The following is a 21,321-nucleotide window of genomic DNA, read 5'->3' as shown; positions in this document are numbered from 1 at the left end:
AGTTTAAACACACGTGCACACGGCGGCATGCACACATACCTTCTATCCAGAATATCTGGACATTGGACTCAGGCCCAAGCCAGTGTTAAAAACCTAATTTCTGATTAGAAGGGCATTTAAAGAGTAATCTGTTTTACATAAAGTGAACTTCATCCTTTCTTAATAGGAGCCTAAGGAAATGACTCGGTTTCTCAAGAAATCAGAAAAACAGCAACTCACTTTCATTTTAAAAACCAAAGTTTTTATTTGAAACAGAACATTTAATCAAGTATATGTGATCGATTTCCTCAAAATGAATGAATTAGAACAGTGACCTTGCCCTGGCTGGCATAGCTCAGTGGATAAAGCGCGGGCTGCGAACCAAAGTGTCGCAGGTTCGATTCCCAGTCAGGGCACATGCCTGGGTTGCAGGCCATGAACCCCAGCAACCGCACATTGATGTTTCTCTTTCTCTCTCCTTCTCCCTCCCTTCCCTCTAAAATACATACATACATACATACATATATAAAATCTTAAAAAAAAAAACAAAACAAAAAACAAACAAACAAAAAAAAACAGTGACCTTGACACTATTCCCCCCAAACACTGTATCATGTTTTCCTTGCCTGAATCCCCGCTGGCCGACACACGGCCTGACCAAGGATACCATATATTCTCTCTTTTTCTTCTTCAGTTATAGTGTCTGGGAGCAGGTTTTGAACTTCAGATTTTTCTTTAGGCAGCAGACGAACGCCTTCTCCCTGACTATAAAAATAAACAAGTCATTGTTATTTCAGCTACTGAACCTTTACCATGTCAACCGACATTTTAAATCTCTAGTTTGCAATACTATTAATGTGCAATCAATACAATGCATGAAATAAATTACACATTTCAACATACATACCTGGCATTGTCAACCACCTTTCTGCCCCACCTGTAAGCCCAACTAGCCAAAGCTGCCCAAGATTTGGCTACTTCAGGTGCCTGTACTGAAGATAGGTGATATAACTGTCCCAAAATGAAGTCAGGTTCTCCAACTCCAATATGTACTGCCATGATGAAGAAAGAACAATGAAAGCAATCAGCAGTGTTACATTCATAAATTTCTAATGGAATTCCCATTAACATTTTAGGATTTTGCTATCTGCAAACAGTAAGTTCCATTAATACTATAGTTCATAATTTGAGAACACTTTCATTTGTATTATGCTTTTCTAAAAGTCTAGTATGTTGAGATGAATCACTCAGCTTCCCAAGCAAGCTTAAATTATAACCCTGTAAAATAAGTCCATGTCTCCCATGATCCTGAACTTTAGAAATAGTTCAGGTGTCAGATTCGTTGTAGAGTGTCCTGCATTCTAAATTTAAACGACCATTTCATTATGATTATATTTAGCTTAAACATTTTGGAAAAATGAATATAAAGGTGATGAGTATACAATCTCATTCAAAGATGCAGGAGGCAAATAACGTTATTCCCAGTTTAAAAGTGAAAAAAAAAAATCACCTGCTCCAGTGTCATTTGTCAGTATGAAGGTTTACCCCCTCATGAACATCAAGACCCTATAATAACGCACATTAGAAACGTAAGACTAATGTAAGTGATTAAGACCCTAGGCTTCACAACAGCAAAATGAGGCCACATTCTCATGTTTCAGCAGAGGTTAATTACCTCCCAAACTGTAAAATCTGGACAATGATACCTACCATAACTGGCACTCAAATACTGAATGAATTAACTACCCCTATTTGTTGGGTACCTTTCTGTTACTAACACTAGTGCCAGGATGTGAAACAAATCTTTCTATAATTTCTTTTTCTTTTTAAAATAAATGTACTGAATTCTTGTATGTGCCCTGACCAGGGACTGAATCCTCAACCCTGACATATCAGGACAATGCTCTCATCAACTGAGCTACCCGCCAGGGCCATTTCTAGAATTCCTTCCTATGCTCCACCAGTCAAGGGGACCACAAACTGTTATATCTTTGTTGCTCCTCTTAGTGTGATGTGAAATTTTAGATATCTGAGACAAGACCTTATTGCATGCACATTGAGGTCCATAAAAGCTTAGTGAATTGGGAAGGTAGAAAGTATGGCCCGTGGGGCAGAGGCATTCAGGAAACGTGTTTTAGTTATAGTACTTCCAGGCAATATAAATTTCCATAGAGACACTTTTGTGGCCCATTACAGCCAGCATGACATTGTAAACTTTAAAACAGGGAACAAAATAAATTCTAAAATTAATTATTTTAAAGCTAGTAAGAGAAAGAAATCCTACCTGTAGATTCGCTCTCAATCCGAGGATACTCTTCATCTGCTGTATTAACTGATGGCAGTTCTATTAAAGTAAGTATGTTTTTAGACAAAGTAGAAAGACCTGTGAAGTTCTGCTGTTGCTGAGCTCTGTAAACCTGTTTTAGCTGCCCTGAAATTTCTTTCCACTCTGCCTGGATCCATTTAGCCAGTGTCAGAATTGACTTGGCAACTGCATATTCAGCTTTGGCAGACTGGCAAAAAGAAATGGCACAGGAGCTCAACATTTCCATTGCATGTGTTGACTGGCCTACAGAAAACCAAAAACAATCCTTAGAAGCCTTCAAAGCAAACAATGGACATAATTTCGGGGTGAAATAAACTTTTAAAAACATGCAAATTCAGTGATAACCAATGATCTCTTAAAGCATGTCTTAATAACCAGCAACAAAATTCTTTTAAAAGTACTAAGTTACAGAGATAAATCAATGCACAAAATTCTTATTCAGGACTCGAAAGTTCTGCAACAGCTGAAAAAAACCCAACATTTCTACCACTGCCTCACACCATAATGTACATACACATGATTATCATCATAGTTGTGTATTAACCATAATTCATTTTACTAACCTGCTGTATGTAGCAATTTGGTTTTTTCAATGTCAAGTTCAGGCCCCCATTTCTCATCCACTTGACCTTGAGTTGAGAGTTTTTTAAAATGCTGGACTAAATCCTGTGCAGTGGTGGTCTTTCCCAGCTGAACCTCACTACACTGTGCCAGAAGTCTTGTTGCAAGTGACACATTCCCCCGTTTTCTAGCAAATTTTGCTGCTGTAAGACCTAATTCCATGAGATGGCTTCTAATTGGAACTGTTTGCTCTGAAGAAAACAAAACATTTTATTAGTCCCTGATTGGTCTAATCCCAGATTGCACAGAAACACAACCAAAAAATTCCTCCCCAACTCTTGCCTTCCCTACACCTCCCTAAATAAAGGGTCATTTTTGCACCATCTTTAAGTCCCCTGCAGTTAGCATACTGCTTGCCATACAATAAACAATAAATGTTTGTTGAAATAAACATATACAACGAAGTAGACAAAAGTAAAATCATTCACTAAAAGAAATTCAATGTTTAGTTTCTGAATCTTTTAAGCAAAGAGCCTAGGCCAAAGGGTAGGGAATGAGGCTAAAGCTAGACCACCCCCACTTCACGTACAAGTACCCCCTGCCATTCTATCATGCCATTCTCTCCTGGTTTACTCCTACCTTTCTGAAGGATCCTTTCTCCATTTCCTTCTCCTCCACTACCCATCCATTAATCCATTAAAACTGGTGTTCTTCAGGTTGGTCCTAAGGCTCTCTACTCTTCTCACTCTGCATAATTTCCCTGGACAATATTACCTGCTCCTGTGGCTTTAACTGCCATACAAATGCTGATGATTCTTGAATCTTTATCTCTAGCCTGGACCATACATGTGAGTTCTACCGCTTAACAATCACCTATACTCAGGATTTTTAAAGGCACTTTAACCTGTGTCAAGTGAAATCCATTTTCCATCTTCAAACCTTTTACTTCCTTCTCCTAGTATCTCTTTCTCAATCGGGCTACTTTAGAAAGTCCTAGCAGTCATTTTAGACTTTTATTTTCAACCCTCATATCACGTGATTTTTTCTGTCCCTAATGCCACTACCTTGGTTACCTTTAGCAGGGACTTCAGCCTAACTGGTACCTTTTCCCCCAGTCTCCCCTTCTTCTAGCCCATTCTCTAACCTGCAACTGAAGCAATCTTACAGAGAGGGAAGTCTCAACACTTAACTTCCTTTTGATGGCTTCCCACTGCCCTCTGACAAAGCCCAAACTCCTGAATGTGGCTTGTAAGGCACTGATGCTTTACATTCCATTACAATCTCAATCTCATTCAGCTTCATCTCTTCCCACTCTGAGCAAACTGACTCATGTCTGGGTCCCATCTCTTAAGCAAACTGAGTCATCTAAGCATCTTTCATCATTGCCACTGTCCTTCACATATGATGTTTGTTTAAATTAAATCAGTCTGCCTTCTTTCTCACCTCTACCTCCCTCAGGTCTCATCTTAAATGGTACTTCCTCTGAAGTCCTTTTCGAGTCCTAGGATTAAGCAGTGCCCTTGTTGCACGTTCTTTTAGCAACTTGCATGTGTACTTCCGTGCAGTACACCATACTGCTGTTTCTTATTTAATGTCATTTTTCCCTGCTAGACTCTAGAATCCCTTTGGTCCTAGGAATACAGAAAACAGGCTTGTCTTTTCATCATTACATCCCAAACTGAAGCACAGTACCTGGCACAAAGCACACAATTGATAAACACTTGATGAATAAAAGAAAAGGGAGGAGGAGCGGCATTCTGTCTCTAAATAAAACAAATGGATTACTGACTTTTTCTTTTCAATTTTAAAATGTTCAAATGTTCAATAAGAGGATAGAAAAGGAAATGGTATTTTTAGTCCTACCGCATGCTATGTTCTGTGCAAAGGCTTTCATATACCTTGTCTCATCTCCTATAAATCCTTACAAGAATCACATCAGTGGAGCAATCTCCTTGACCAAAAAAGAAAGTGACTCGGAAGTTTAATGACTTGCCCTAAGATGCCTCAATTTGCAACTGTTGGTCTAAAGACCCAAACCCAAACATATGACATTAAGGGTGTGAGCCACAGTTACCAACAGACACCCTACAATGCAAGTCCATCTCCCAGTATTAGCTCAATCAGAATTTAACATTTAAATTGGCTCAGTAAGCCCAGCTACCCCATTTTCAAATAAAATTCTACAGAATTCTAGCAAACTTTCCACTTTAGAACAGTAAAAGTAAACTGCTAGCATCCCTTTAACATGACATTTCTTTAAAATGAGACAAATATTTTTACAAATGCTAATTTTCAAGCCATTTGGTGTGGCTGACAAATGCATAAATAAGTCTTATGACTTCATTAAAAATGAGTCAGATTTAAACAGGCATTTTAAGGTATATAAGATATAGCCCTAGATGGTGTGGCTCAGTGGACTGAGCACCAGCCTGTGAGCCAAAGGGTTGTTGATTCAATTCCCTGCTATGGCACATGCCCAGGTTGTGGGCCAGATCCCCAGTAGAAGGCACACAAGAGGCAACCACAATTGATGTTTCTCTCCCTCTTTTTCTCCCTCCCTTCCCCTTCTGAAAATAAATAAAATATTTTTAAATAAAGAATATAAGATATACAATGGCCATTATGCAAATGAAAGGATGCTCAACATCATTAATCATCAGGAAGATGTACATAAAACAATGAGATAGTACTACATACACACTCCAGTGACTAAAATTAAAGACTAACAATACCAACAATGTACATGCCAGAAAGAGTGTAGTATATGTAATCAGTTTATAAAAAACTGGCGAAGTATTTTGAAAGTTAAGCTATACCACCCAACATCTCCACTCCTAGGCATTTAAATTTTAATTATTTATTTATTTGTTCATTCATTCATTCATTTTTAGAGAGGGGGGAGGGAGAGAGAAAGAGAGAGACAAAAACATCAATGCCAGAGAGAAACATCTATCAGCTGCCTCTTGGATATGCCCCAACCAGGGACTGCACACACAACCCAGACATGTACGCTGATGGGGAACTGAACCAGTGATCTTTCACTTTGCAGGACAATGCCCAACCAAGCCTCACCAGTCAGGGCTCCACTCCTAGGCATTTAAAGGAGAAATACAAGTACATGTTCACCAAAAAACTTCCACATGTATTTCACAGCAGCTTTATACACAAGAGCCCAAATTCAAAAGCAATACAAATATCCATAAAAGGGTCAACAGATAAACTGTGGCATATCCATACAATGACTAGTACTCAACAATATAAAAGACCACACTGGTACTTGTACCATCGGTAACCCTTAAAAATAAAATGCTAAACAAGAGAATTTAGACACAAAAGACTTTATCATTACATTTATATAACATTTTAGTAAAAACAGGACTTAAAGACAGGACTAATCTATAGTGATAGAAAGATAATCAGTGGTTGTGTGGGATGGACAGATGAAAGAGATAACTGTGAAAAGGCATAAGGAAACCTTTCAGGGTAGATAAATAGTGTGTATTTTGATTTTATCAGTGGTTACATAGGTGAGGATGTGTTAAAACTCACAGAACTGTACACTTATCATATGTAAATTATATCTGAATAAGTCTTTTTTTTAACCTTAGTTACCTTTTATTTTCTCCAACAACTGACTCTGGTACATGGTATATCTCAATGCCTGCATCCATGGCCTCACATCATGCTGTTTACATGAACGCAAAGCTTCACTGAACAGTGGAATAAGACAGTCCTGCCAAGGTAAAACCAAAACCCCTTAGTGGAAACAGGATCCCTTACATGTTTGTAGACTGAGTTCAGTTACATCTCCACAGGCTGACTATCAACTCTATTCCAGGTTTATTTATATTAAACTCTCTACCTTCTTCACTGCATCTTCTAATCATAAGTGGAAAAGATGCTCTAAGAGAAAACACTTTCACCCATCCAAGACTGTTTTTCAGAATGTAAGTGTAACTTACCAATGTACTTATCAAAAAGTATGCACATCTTACTATAATTCTCTTTGGAAGAGCTTATCTTTGGTTAAACTTTACCCTATCTGGTAAGAGTAGGGGGTGTCTTCATCTTAGTCAAATATAAAATTTATATAATCTGCCCAACAGAAATATATTTATGTACACTAACCCCTTATCCAAAAAGAAAAAGAAAAAAAATTAAGCAATTAGCATCCTTGAGATTATGTACCTTAAGTTCTTCCACCTGCCTTACATATTTCTCAAATGAAAATCTGTCTGAAATGGCATTTTAGATTTCTGGATTTGCTAGCTTGTCTAACAAAGTTACAGATGCTATTTTAAAAACTTGAAAAATAGTCAAGTTTATTCTACCCTAGTGCCTATTGATGTTCAGGAGACTACCCTGGTAAAAATATACCTATACGCACCTCTGTAGAAAGTCTGTTAGAAACTGTGTTCTCCAAAGCAAAAGAGCAATACAGCTGTAAGGTACTGAGGACTGGCAGAGACTGGGAAACTGTCAAAGTAGAAAGTCTCAGTGGTCCAATAGCTATGCGGGAGGTTTGCTTCAAGTACTTTACCACATTTCTGAAACAAAATGTTTATTATTAATTCATAAATGAGATTTCTCAACTTGTAACCACTAAAGGGTATAAAGCAGTTTGATAAGATGCTTCCATATTGGCACCCAAACTGGAGGAAGAAGAGTAGGCCTGCTCTTTAGTAAAACGGTGTAACCAAGTCAGAGCATTTGTTTTGGGAGATGTTAGTATTTTATTTACTTTCAGCCTCAGTGTGTAAGCAAGTGGCATCCACATATTACATGACTTCTACAATCAAAACGAAGCTACCACGACTAGCACTGTAGTGATCTAGAAACTGCCTCACCCCCACCAGAGTACAAACATTTGTCGTAAGGTATACATAGTGCACATTCACCTGCTTAGAATTCAACTTACTCGGTGATAGACTGCCACTTCTGATCTTGTTCTAGATGGTTTAAAGCAGTTGCCAAACAAACAGAGCTTCTCAATAACTGAACTTCAATGGATTTCTGAAGTTCCTTTGGATCTGGACTTAACATGTTAGGAAGTAGTTTTTTCATATCTACAAAAGTTAAATAGATCCCATTCAGTTAATTCCCTTTTAATGTACAGGTGATAAGATATTTTGACAGTGCTAAAAATAATCACCAATGAATACCTCCTTTCATATTAGGTTCAGCCAGCTATGCACAATAATTAAATTTCTGATACCTATATAAAAATTATACTCTATATAAAGTTATACTTCAGACCTCTCCCGAGTCAGTTAATTTCAAGGCTCAAAAATCAGTTAGTAACCTACTATTTATAGGGGCTAAACTAGACCTACTTTGGCATATGTCACTGAATCTAGCAAATCAATACTATCACACAGATTACACAATACTAACTTTAGTACAGCACACAAAATGTTTCGGTTGTGATAAAGAATGAACCACATCAAGATGTCAAAGCACACAGGGGAAAGTGGTGATGGAACAATGGAGACAACTGTATTCAAATATTAATTAAAAAAATGATTTAAAAAAGGTGTCAAGCACAAAAAATATTTAGCTTAAATACTACTTATACTTTTTCAAGCAAATGGCTAGATAAATTTCAAAGTATTAGTGTAGCCTTTTTGTTGTTGTTGGCTTAATTTTAATGAAACTGTTATTTGCCAAATTAAATATAAATAGAACACTCCTAAATTTGTTGATTCACATGGAACTTTGCCCCAAAATAAATGTACAGTAACTTTCCAGATTGCCTAGTAAAATATACTAAGCCATACATTAAGCAACTTGTCCATAAAAATATTTAATTTTAAAATTATCTCAAATACCTATTTTTTCTTTTGATCCTCCAGCAAGTAGATTGATATTTTCTCCTGGCAACAATTCTAATTGCTCAGTGCATTCAACAAATTCTCCAGACTCAAAACTGCTTAGTGATCTGTAATTAAAATATTGGTTAGTTTGTATTACACCCTATTCAGCCTGTGGAACCATTAAAAAACAACAACAAAACAACAAATTCTAGAAAAAGACAGCACAGTTTATAGCATTCTTTTAATGAAGTTCTTTCAACACAGCCCACCATTTTATTTTTTTTTTTGAAGATGTGACCACCACCTTATTTAGCACTAAAATTGGAGTAGCAAACCTGAAGGTCACAGCTTTTGACATCAGTTTAGCATACTCACCCCTCAGTGTCTCCTTTCTCTCTTTGCAGCCTATTTTTCCTTGGGGCCCCTCCAACAAACTGACAACAGACTTCTGCAGGACAACTTCAACATCTAGTTCCCCTCAAGCTACCACCCAACCCCCTACAAGGCCCTGCCCGCCCATCACTTAATGCCTAAGATCCTGTAGGTCTATGTTATTATCTCATTCTTACATTCTAATAGTCCTGCCTTCATTCACTGCTAACCCTCTTCCTCTCTACCTTTTGCACTACCTTTCATGGAACCTATTTCTCTTCTTTCAATAAATTCTTTTCTATTCCCTCACCTTATCTGAAAATGGCAACACCTCAGAAACTCCCTCCTATAATCCTGGATCATCAATGCCAAGATGAGGGGCCTCATACTCCTAGCTCTTCACTACTTTCAAATTCCTGACGACCCTGTTCCCATTCCTATTATAGTTATTCTCAGCCAGAATAACAACTTTAGTCAAGTTGCTCCATCTCTCTTTCCCATTAATCTCTCATCTTTTCCTGTCCCCCTCACTGTACCATCCCCCTTAACATCTCAGGCTGAATCCAGCAATGTAAGTGGACATTACTTGACTATACCTGCTTCCACATTAATATGCCCCATGCCTGGCTCAACGCAACCACCAGCCTCTTAGGTGAGCTGTATGGCTGATGAACTGTCAAGGTTTATAGACTAAAACACCTTTTCTGGCACTACAGGGTCAATCTTCTCCAGTGGCAGGTTCCCTCTGTGCCCACTACACTCTACATTGCCCTCACACTTCCCACTAATAACTGACAGGACATGACAGGACAAAAACCCCAGGCTTTAGTTTCCTCTACCCTTACCCCAACCCACTATACACTCCCAAGAGCATCTATATCTAACTTTAACTGCTTTCCTTGAGGCACAGAAAAGGTGGAATTTGGTGGTTCATCCTTCAAGTCAATGGTCTTTATCCTGTTTCTTCAACTGCTTTCTAGTGGCTCCTCCCCCTTTGTCTGAAAGAACACCTGATCTCACCAATATTTGAACACATGATACTCTCTTTCAGCCCAGCTTCTTCCTCTTCACTTCAAGGAACCCAATTAGCCTAACTAAAGCTTTTCCTTTCCAAGTTTTTCTACCACTCAACAACAGTATTTGACCTGGCTGCTCCTCTCTCTACAAAGTTCTTGCTTGCAGTCTGGGGTTCCTGACAAGGCTGACTACTCCAGTCTGGCTCTCCTACATCTCCAACACTTCCTTTCTCAACATCCTTGTGTTTTCTTCAATGACTCCTTCTCCTATTCCTTAACAGATGCTCAAAAGGATTCTGACCTTGACCCTCTTTCCTTTTCACTCACTCTTCTCCAGAGCCTTATCTGTGGTTGGTGGCTTACAAAGGCTTAAGAGTATAGAGTCAAGCATTTAATTACTGCCTATATAGTAATGATCCCCAAATCTCTAGCTTAGACTTTCCTCCTTAGCTCCAAATCCAATTCTTAACTACTGGGTTGGCCAAAAGGTTCATTTGTTTTTATTCCATAAGATGGTTCTAGTAGTGCTGAGTTGTCTTTAACTTCATTCAAAACAATTTTTAAAAATTTAATCTTTATTGTACTTTTTCCCATTACCATTTAGTCCCCTTAGACACCCCTCCCTGCAGCAACCACCACACTATTGTCCATGAGTCCTTTTTCCTTTTTGCTCAATCCCTCCACCCACTTAAGACAATTTTGTTAGACTGTATTGACAGATGTCATACCAGTGTGCATTAAAAAATAAAGTTATCAAAAATTAGTGAGTTTTTTGCAGCCATTTTAATATTGAAGGTGGAAGAAAATATACATTTTAGCATTATTATGCTTTTATTATTTCAAGAAAGGTAAAAACTCAGCTGAAACACACACAAAAAATTGTGCAGTGTATGGAGAAGGTGCTGTGAATGACTGAAGGTGTCAAAAGCAATTTGCAAAGTTTCATGCTGATTTCTCTCAGGACAATGCTCCACAGTTGGGTAGACCCACTGAAGTTGAAAGTGATCAAATTGAGACATTAATGGAGGAAAATCAATGTTATATTATGTGGAAAACAGGTGACACACTCAAAATATCCAAATCAATAAAGTTATTGGTGAAAATGAAAAAATGTATCTTTTATTTTACAGAAAAAAACATACAGACTTTCTGGCCAACCCAAATACATACTAAACAATCTCATCTGCATGTTTCACAAGCGCCTTAAACATGCTTCATTATTCTGTGTGCTTCTACTTCAATTAATAGTATGTTTCCTCCTCCCTTTACCTACATCCCCACAAATTAATGGTCTACATGCTTCTACCCTTGCCCCCAACACCTCCAGTCTGTTCACAACACAACACTAAGACAGATCAATATGCTCCTCCTGTTCAAATTCTACCTAAGATTTTCTATCTTATTAGGGGCCACAGTCCTTTTCACACTTTTTATTACTTGTTTTTACTTGTTTTCATTAACCTTTCATAAATTCATAGCTCACATCTATTTCAATGTTTAATATTAGACATGTTTAGGGTCTTTATTTAGTAGTTTGATGGTTTCGTGACCAGGAATACACCACAGAAACTTAACTCTTGCTTATATCAATTAGCATATGACAAAATTCATTTTGATATATGATGTCTCACTTAAAAGTCAGTTTCCAAGAACCTATCAATGATGTTAAGTGAGAACTCACTGTATTCAAATCTAATTTAGAAACACCATCAAATGTGATCCTTTCTAAAGTGTGACAAATTTACTATTCTAGTAGTCCCCCTGCCATTTGCCATTTCACTTTCCATGGTTTCAGTTACTCACGGTCAACAGTAATCAAAAAATGTTATATGGAAAATTCCAGAAATAGACAATTCATAAGTTTTAAACTGTACACTGTTCACAGCAGTATGATGAAATCTGAAACCATCCCACTTAGGATGAGAATCACCCCTTTGTCCAGATATTCACACTGCACATAATACCTGCCCATGTGCACTTAGTAGCCGTCTCAGTTATCAGTAGGTTATCAGATTGGTTATGAGTGACAGGGTCACACTACATTCACATAACTTTCATTGTAGTGTCCTTATTATAATTGTTCTATTTTATTTTGTTGTTAATCTCTTACTATGCCTAATTTATCTTTATCATGGGTGTGTATAAGAAAAACATAGTATATACAAGGTTTGGTACTATCTGTAGTTTCAGGCACCCACTGGGATTCTTGGACATATTCCCTGTGGATAAGCGGGGGGACTACCGTATGTTTATTTTTGTTTTAGAATAGGCTCTGATAATCATACCAAATAACTACTTCAACAATTGTTTTCACATAGAGTGAAGATCCTCATCATATCTATGGTTTCTCACTATAGTCATTTTTAGAATGCAGTATTATTAGAACTACAACCATCTTGCAATAGTAGATATGACCAATTTCAATATTTTTCAGCCACAGAAGAAGTCTTTAAAGTTACTAAAAATTTGTTTAATCGAGTTAAGTATCACAATTTATGATGACAAAAAATCCTTACTTTATATAGTTGAAATCAGCTTTTAGGTTGAGAGAAGTACTGCTGGTACTCTTTTTCAAGTCGTGGATAGCATTCTGCCATTCCTGTACAGCAGCCCAATCAGCAATTGAAATGTAGCACTCACATGCTTTATTTCCCAAATAATTTATAACCTCTGGGGAAGAGTCTGTTGGTTTGGACAACACAGTCTTTCGGGAGTCACCTGAGTAGAAGTATTTTATAAAATAGAGAGATATGCAAAGCAGTTTTAAATATTTCAAAGAGTGCAGAAATCTAAAAATATACAGTAAGTTCATTAGTACAAACTATTTGACCACTACTTTTTATTTAAATGCTGAATGCTCACCATTCAGAGAATGTTTGGGGCTGGCACTATTTCGCCCAGCATTGGCCAACATAAGAACAGATTTGTCAAAACCAGAGATGCAGCAATCAACGCCTGTCATGGCACACAGATGCTCCTGGTACTCCATAGAGGCCTTTTCAAACCTTCGACACAAATTGAAAGTCTTATTTTTTAATTATTCACATATTCACATCCATGAAAAACCTGAAAGACTGAATCACTCAGTAAACTAAGCTAGACAATTATTTTGCATGGGGTTGGGCATACAGAAAATGAAATCTCTTCCTCATAACAAATGAATATAAGCAACACTGTTATCCTGAAAGTAAAGACAGCAAAAAATAACTAATGAAAAACACTGGGGTAAGTATCTGACCTCAAACGTGTGCAAAGGTTAAATAAACAAATAAATACAAGAATCCATAAAAAGTAACAGATTTAATGGCACAATAACTTGAAACTTTTGGGTATCAAAAATACCATAAACATTTAAAATAAATTACAAATAAAAAATTAAATAGCATCAACAATTTGGTGTATATTAAAATTTCACAGATTCCCAACCAGGGTACATGCCTGGGTCGCAGGCCATAACCCCCAGCAACTGCACATTGATGTTTCTCTCTCCCTCTCTCTCTCTCTCTCTCTCTCTCTCTCTGTCTCCCTCCCCTCTCTAAAAATAAACAAATAAAATTTTAAAAAATAAAAAAAAGCAAATCATGTGGCTTACATGAGAAGACAATCGAACTAGAAAGGCATATATACCAAAACTACAGTTATAACTAGGAGATGGAATTATGAGCAGTTCTCTTATCTTTTTCTGCATTTTACAGACTTGATAAAACTTACATCAATGTGCAGAGACTATTATGGTACATGCTCATTTACCTAGAGGAATCAAATGAGTCTGAATGTTGAGTGTACAGGGCTAATGAGCAATTACTTTAGCCAAAGAGGGAAATTTGTACCAGACTCTGATTTGAAAGGTTATCAATTAAGGATCAAGTTTAAAAGTATTTTTAAATCAAGTAACTGGCAGATCTTGTTTTAAGGAAGATTTCCTACTAATTCATAAATAAAAAAGATACCCAAGTTTTGCTACTAAAGAACAGACTGAACATGTGTCTTAGTAAAATAATATATAGCAAACTCCAATTACTAAAATGGAACAAAGCTGTTTTAGCATTTAAATACAATGTTAGCCAACAGTAAAAATGACCTAAACGTAAAGAAATTCTATTACCCATTTCCTTCCTTCTAACTTACCTCCCTTCAGCTTGTTGGGCCACTGAGTTAATCCAGAGAAGATTTTTCCCAACAATGGAAGATGACCAGACAGCAATTCCCTGTATAGCTTCAGGACAATGCAGTTCACATAGTGCTTCTACCACCATCATGATGGTTACTTCTAATTCATTCCCCTGAAAATGGACCTCAGAAATATTAACCTCAGACATCAATACCATTAAAATTCAACTACTAATCACGTGAAAGCCTATTTAAAGTCAAATGTACTTACTATTTTTGCAACAACAGTATTTTATTTTTGCAACAATAATATTAAATTATTCACCTTAGAATTCTTAAAATGTCATGTATAATGTAGCTACAAAGTATGGCTGACAGAACCCTAACAGTTCATGGGTGTTAATCTTTACAAAGTAAAAGGTCCCCCAGCATTTTAACTGTGGCATGTATAGGAGTAACACATAAAGTAAATATAAAGAAAAATTAAATATAAATAAACACGAATAAAAAGATGATTAATGTCATATCTCTGAATATTGCCTGGCATTACTGTAATTAGCAAACATTTGTTATTTTCGGATCCCACTTATTGAGCCCACTTACAAGCTAGCACTTTTCTCATACGTTACAACATTATTATATATACTTCTGCACTTATCATAATTTACATGTATTTCCCTATGCATTTTACAACTGCCATTACAAATTATAAGAATAATTTCTTCTATAAATTTCTTAGAATTACCTTTAATGTTCCAACCTTAAGTATAAGCAATACATATTTTGACAAGTTCTAAATACAAAATATGAGTAAGTGGCTTTGGAAGTTTTTGCTTTTATAAAATAACAGATCAAAAGCTTTGAAAATGAATTAAAGTTTTCATTTATTTTACCCAGAGATTAAATAATAGCAAGGATATTAAATCCCAGTTTTACTAATCAACAGATTTATAATTATCTGCAAACACAGCAGTGTACCTGAGATAGATTTGTCTTCATTTCCGTAAGTAAGTCAAAGCCATGTCTCACTGTCACAGCAGGCTGGCCTGCCAACAATCCAACCCTCATTATGGAGAGTCGAATCCGAGTCAGCCAGTCTTGACAAGTTTGGCGATTGGTATAGAAAAAAGTTCTAATGACCTTTAGAATAAAGAAAAAAACAGGTTCAAATTATAGGTATTGATGACTCCAATACACATACAACAAACACACAAGTCTACTTTGATGTCGGCTCTATACACACCACCAAATTTACCATAAAACACTGCTCCAAGCAACACTGAGCCCACCAAAACCAACCTTGGGAGGGGATGTTAATGCATTGGCACATCCCTCATATGCATTATACATCAGCTTCTCCAGATTTTCCAGATATTGCAGAAGAAGAACAAGTCGAAGCTGGTTGCTACTGTGGCCTTCATCATTGTCTGCAGTTGTCCACTGACTAACATCTTGATCCGGGTTTAACGTGTGAGCTGCAAGACTTCTAATGATACCTAAAAGCAAAGAGAACATTCCAAATTTAAAAGAAATCTTTAAAAAATGCAGAAGTACTTAGAGATAATTTCACAAATTTCACATTTATCAAGGTTCTTCTGTACAGCCATCATTTAAAAACAAAACTCTCAATATAAAAGATTTTTCATTTCAGCGGCAAAAAATGTTTTCTCCATACAAATCCCTTAAATTTTTAAACGAAGAGAGACAGCCATGCTGTTGCCAACACAATTATTCAACAAAAACTTATTCTAACCATATCTAAAAGATTAAGTGATAAAATATTCAGGGAAAAATTATGCTTTCAAATTTTTGTTTTAACAGACAAACTGCTCAATATAAGGCTTGAAAGTATTTACATCACAATGTTTGGAAAAGCACCAGAATTGATTACCTTCAATTGTCTGGAAGGTATCTTGAGCTCTGCCCAGTGGAGTTCTCAACTTAGAAAGGACAGTGAACTGTGCTGCTTCCCAAATAGCCCACTGCCAAAGGATGGCATCTGTCTTTAGAAGATTGCGGGGAATTGTTGTTTGGTCACGCTTATCCAGTCTCTGGCAGCTATAGAACAATCTTTCTAACCAATTGTCCTTCCTGGGAAAAGTAGTTTCATATTTAACAGACAATAATGACTTCATTTTAATAAAATAATAAAAATTGCAAGAGGAATGGAAGTAGGGAACTACAATTTTTCCTACTCCAAAAAGGCAAAACCTATAAATCTAAGAAAAGCATTAAACCCCCACCACTCATTCTGAGGAGGTCTGTTACAGTTAGAACAGGATGGGGTATGGTATGGACAAATTATTAAGGTAAATGACTCAGGATAATTTGGCTATCAGACTAAAACATCCACTCCAACTAAGCATCTCCAAAATGTCTATGCCACAGACCCTTCCCCAAAGTATTGATGACAAGATCGGATCAGTTAACTGTCAACTGCATTTCATCACTCACTTCCAAAGGCCATTTTTCTGTCCTCAGATGTTATCTTCAAAGCAATGGTTCCTACTAAAAACTAAACTAACCTATTTAAAGAAGAATATTACTTTCTACGCCACCACTCCTCAAAAGCAGGTATAGGACCAATATATTCAAGTATATGTTACTTTTCCCAATTAAAGAGTCAAAGAAATGTCTTACCCTGTTCTATGAGAGTTCCCATATAAAATAAAACTAATAACATCAGAGAAATCTTGTGGGTGGAATGTGTTACTTGGTGCTTTACTCATGTGACTTCTCAATGCTAAAGAAATTTCTTGAATTTCTGTGTGATTGTTATTGCTGTAGACAGAAAATAGTTACTGTCAATACAAAATGTTGTATTTAAAAGGTTAGTACATACTATAAATAGGCTATTTTCCTGCTAACTAAATTTGGAAGTAAAAAAAATAAAATTAAGGCTTTAAAACAGACAGAACATTATTTCAACTTTGAAATTTCAGGTTCTTAAAGCTCCCAAATTCAAATAAACAATCAGAGTTTAGTTTTTCAAATAACTGAACTAAGAAACACATTTTGGGGCTACATGAATTATACTAATTAACCATAAGCTTATTTCTCTTCAATCACTGAGAAACGCCATACAAGATGTGACATTAATTCATTAATAAGTGATCTGTCTTTTCCTAAACTAGGCTAGGCAGTGAAAACACAGTGGAATGTTTTTGCCCCAACACAACTGTTATACCTCAGGACAACATCTAAAGGAATTGACTTCAAGAGCTTTCCAAATGCCTGTCGAATACGAGTCCCACTGTGAACCAGCTGAACACGGCAAACATCAACACATCTACAAAAAATGAAATAGGTAATATAGGTATAGTAACATTTCCAAGTTTTTAGAGCTAGAGTTAAAAGATAGGATCTTTAGTCCATACCTCTGTAAAAGGTCATCTGGCAAGGAAGAGGACAACGTGTGTAGACTGCTGCACGCTTGCAGACAGATATTTACATCTTCGACAAGAGCTATTAAAAATTAAGAGTTATTACATACCAGTATGTAATAATTTTCTGACACTCAACAGTGAGCACCTACTTCAGAGCAGGCTCTGCCCCTGCCAGGGATTCTGACATTGTTTGGGAAAATGACATATTCAACAAAGTCCACTTAAAGTGACTAATCTTTACACAAAACTTTCTCTGAGGGAAATTTTAAAAGCACATGACACATGGCACATTCACCTAAATTTTAAAATGTGACAGTCACTTAAAACTACTTATTTTTAACATAGTAAGAATAAAAAAATTAAGACAGATTATATATCTCTCTCATCAAAATGGGAATTATTCATTTCAGGTCATAGAAGTACTCAAGTGATTTTCTCCTACTACCAATGATCCCTTTTTTAAGAGTGAACAAAATTAAATAATTACACAAACTTACTGTTGGCTAAAAGGCCTTTGCAAAATTTATGGAAAGATGGAAGAGAGAATAAAGGTGCATATGTTTCAGACTTCTTCATTAAAACAGCCACTTCCAAAGCCCAAGTCATTAACAGTTTCCTGAAACACAAAATATAGTGATTTTACATTCAAACAACAAAATCAATTTTAAAAATCTCTTCTTAGTTTTGTTTTGGTTTTTTAAATATCTCAAGCAGTAAGAAACAAAAATTGAAATTATAGAAATTCCCTTGTCAAAAACTGTGTCTTTTGAAAATCTAAATATTAGGTTGGCTAAAAAGTTTGTTTAGTTTTTTTTTTCCTATGATGGCTCTGGTAGTGCTTAGTTGTCTTTAACTTCATTAGAGACAATTTTGTTAGACTGTATTATGACAGGTAACAATATCAGCATGCATTTAAAAAAAATCAAATTGGTGAATATTTGTGCAGCCATTTTAATATTGAAGATAGAAGAAGGTACACAACATGTTCAGTGTATTATGCTTTATTATTTTAAGAAAGGTAAAAACTCAACTGAAATGCAAAAAAAAAGATTTATGTAGTATGTGGAGAAGGTGCTGTGACTGACTGAACATGTCAAAAGTGGTTTGTGAAGTTTTTTGGCACTACTGATGTTTTGGCCAGATAATTCTCTGCTGTGGGGATGTCTTATGCATTGGAAGATGGTTAGCAGCACCCCTGGCCTGTACCCACTGGAAGCTAAGAGCGGGAGGTAATCTACATACTCAAAGTATCCAAATCAATAGTTACTGGTAAAAATGAAAAACATGTCTTTTTAAAATTAAAAAACAAAACAAAACAAAACACTAAATGGACTTTTTGGCCAACCCAATGAATACATTCTCCCATAAAACATTGGGGTGGACAGTGTTTCACATAATGCTTTTGAAAAAGAGTAAGAAATCTTAGACTAAACAATAAAACCAAATTTTAAAAAGTTTCATAAGACATTGCTCTACCTCAACTCAATAATTTTCATTGCTTATTCTCAAATCATAAAATCAAATTAATAAAAGTTAAGTGTTAATATACAATATTACTCAGTTACCTTGTGTCCTGGTTAAGATTATCTTTCTTAAGCAATATTCCCAGGAGATTTAATATAATTGAAAAATGTTTCTTTGTAGCTGTAGTGACAGTACTAATCACGGCTCCATCAAACAAAGACGGGGACGATGAACTAAGACTACTAGATATAAAGTGATCATGCCTGGAAGACAAAGTTCAGATCATCTTTTCATATCTAATTTTTCTAAAAAAGCATTTCCAAAGTTAAATCAACATATATATATTTTTAAGTCCTCACCCAAGGACATGCTTATGGATTTTAGAGAGGGGAAGGGATGAGAGAGAGAGAGAGAGAGAGAGGGAGAGGGAGGGAGGGAGGGAGGGAGAGAGAGACATTAATGTGAGAGAGAAACATCGATCAAGTTGCCTCTCACATGCTCCCCAACCAGGACCAAACCCTCAACCTAGGCATGTGCCCTGCCTGGGAAGCAAACCTGCGGCTGTTCAGTTTACAAGACAATGCTCCAACCAGCCGAGCCATACTGGTCAGGGCTCAACACAGAGATTTTTAAAATACCTTTACATTTAAAAAAAATTTTTAAGGAATGTTTGTAAATACAGTACCTGGTACAATGAGAATACAAAGTGTAAAGCACTGCATACTGAATGGCAGGGAAGTGAGCAGCCAGGTCACCATGCACAATCATCAGATTCTTACTCAGGAGTGCAAAGACAGTTGGAGATAGTGCCCACATCTGATGATTAACAAGAGAAAGTAAATGTTTGGCTCTTCTAATATGTATATGAGCATACAAAGAGTTCATCCTTCAAAATAAGTATGTCTATACATTTTATAAAATTAAAATGACATTTAAATTTGGAAACAATCTAGTATACTGAATAAGGGGTTAGCAAACACTTTTTGTGAACAGTAAAAATCTTAGACTCTGTGGGCCATATGACATCTGTTGCAATGTCCTCAACTTTGCTGCTACAGTAAGAAAACAGCCACAGACAACACAAATGAGCAGCTATGTTCCAACAGAACTTTTCTTACAAAAACAGGTGACTGGTGACGGTTACCATTCTGTGAATATACTATAAATCATTTACTTCTATATATATGGAAATTGTATGGTGTATAAATTACACCTTGATAAAGGATTTTTTTTTAAAAGAGATCACAATAGGCAGTGGGCTGAATTTGGCCCATGGGCTGCAGTTTACAGATCCCTGGCCTAAACATAACCCTTTAGTGTAGTTATTTCCTCAATTTTTCATATATTGCAAATAGCAAAGTACCCTGTCCAATGAGAAAGAAAAATACTGCCACTCTAAGCCTGTTCCATCCTTCCCTTTTCCTTTTACATGATAAAATACTCCATTCCACTTGAGGGTTCCAGCCCTCCCCCACCCATCCCCCCTTCTATGCCCAGAGCACAGGACATAAACCTCCTCAAATCTGTATACAATGTGAATTCCTCAGCAATCAAATTTTAGGCTGTAAAGAAAGGAAGAGTCTACTGAAGTTATAACTAGCAGCACGGGAAGGAACAGCTATTGAGTGTTACAAGGCAATCTGACCTAACAATATGAAGTACATGCAAGTACAAATCAAATCTTGATTTTCCCCTCCATTTTCTCATAGAAAGCGTAACCTCTTAGGTATATGCCATTACTCTATATTAGAAATAATGTTTTCTCAATCCTGCAAGGTTTACTAGGAGAAGGAAATATACAAACCACAGCAATAATTATAAATTTGAAAAAGGGTCACTTCAAATTTCTTAGAGGAAAGAAATCACTATCTTTCTCTACAGAAATCATATATGAATGTTCCTAGGAAAGTGAGCAGTCAAAAAGTAAGACCATATATAAGCACTAATTTTAGTAAAGAAGGGGAGAAAAGTACCAGGGAAGGAAGGGGCTGCAATTTAAAGAACTATACAGATTTGAGCTGTGGAAAACACTGAGAAATTTTCTATAAGCATGTTCAAGTAAATAGGAGAAATTCACTTAAAAAAATTTTTAATAAAATATTTGAAAAATCTTATCAAAGAATGGATGTCAAGGAAGGAGAAAGCTAAACATAATGGTAACAAAATATTACTGTCAAATTATTCAGGCATGTCCTAAATATGGCCATTTTGTTGGCGTTGGCGGCATAGTGCTGAGCATAACTGCCTTCCTAAATATGGCCATTTGTTCTACAGGGATTCTGCAGCTGCACTGG

At 36.3% G+C, this 21,321-nt stretch overlaps 1 protein-coding gene across 2 annotated transcripts in view; it reads right to left on the bottom strand.

The window, feature by feature from the left end:
- SMG1 (SMG1 nonsense mediated mRNA decay associated PI3K related kinase) overlaps positions 1 to 21,321 on the bottom strand; it is a 100,492-nt gene that overhangs the window by 35,594 nt on the left and 43,577 nt on the right. For both annotated transcript variants that reach the window (XM_028529281.2, XM_036020884.1), the window contains 20 exons: positions 19,713 to 19,843; positions 19,129 to 19,290; positions 18,061 to 18,179; positions 17,555 to 17,642; positions 17,365 to 17,466; positions 16,818 to 16,958; positions 16,069 to 16,268; positions 15,477 to 15,673; positions 15,156 to 15,317; positions 14,196 to 14,350; positions 12,930 to 13,072; positions 12,584 to 12,785; positions 8,695 to 8,804; positions 7,785 to 7,932; positions 7,254 to 7,413; positions 6,479 to 6,599; positions 2,869 to 3,117; positions 2,264 to 2,548; positions 887 to 1,031; positions 606 to 744 (listed from right to left, as the gene is read on the bottom strand). In XM_028529281.2, the coding sequence (XP_028385082.1) occupies positions 606 to 744; positions 887 to 1,031; positions 2,264 to 2,548; positions 2,869 to 3,117; positions 6,479 to 6,599; positions 7,254 to 7,413; positions 7,785 to 7,932; positions 8,695 to 8,804; positions 12,584 to 12,785; positions 12,930 to 13,072; positions 14,196 to 14,350; positions 15,156 to 15,317; positions 15,477 to 15,673; positions 16,069 to 16,268; positions 16,818 to 16,958; positions 17,365 to 17,466; positions 17,555 to 17,642; positions 18,061 to 18,179; positions 19,129 to 19,290; positions 19,713 to 19,843 (3,159 nt within the window). The remainder of the gene's footprint in view (positions 1 to 605; positions 745 to 886; positions 1,032 to 2,263; positions 2,549 to 2,868; positions 3,118 to 6,478; positions 6,600 to 7,253; positions 7,414 to 7,784; positions 7,933 to 8,694; positions 8,805 to 12,583; positions 12,786 to 12,929; positions 13,073 to 14,195; positions 14,351 to 15,155; positions 15,318 to 15,476; positions 15,674 to 16,068; positions 16,269 to 16,817; positions 16,959 to 17,364; positions 17,467 to 17,554; positions 17,643 to 18,060; positions 18,180 to 19,128; positions 19,291 to 19,712; positions 19,844 to 21,321) is intronic.

The sequence above is a fragment of the Phyllostomus discolor genome, chromosome 3, assembly GCF_004126475.2.
Source record: "Phyllostomus discolor isolate MPI-MPIP mPhyDis1 chromosome 3, mPhyDis1.pri.v3, whole genome shotgun sequence".
NCBI classification, from domain to species: domain Eukaryota; kingdom Metazoa; phylum Chordata; class Mammalia; order Chiroptera; family Phyllostomidae; genus Phyllostomus; species Phyllostomus discolor.
This window is presented reverse-complemented; position numbering and strand designations above follow the sequence as displayed.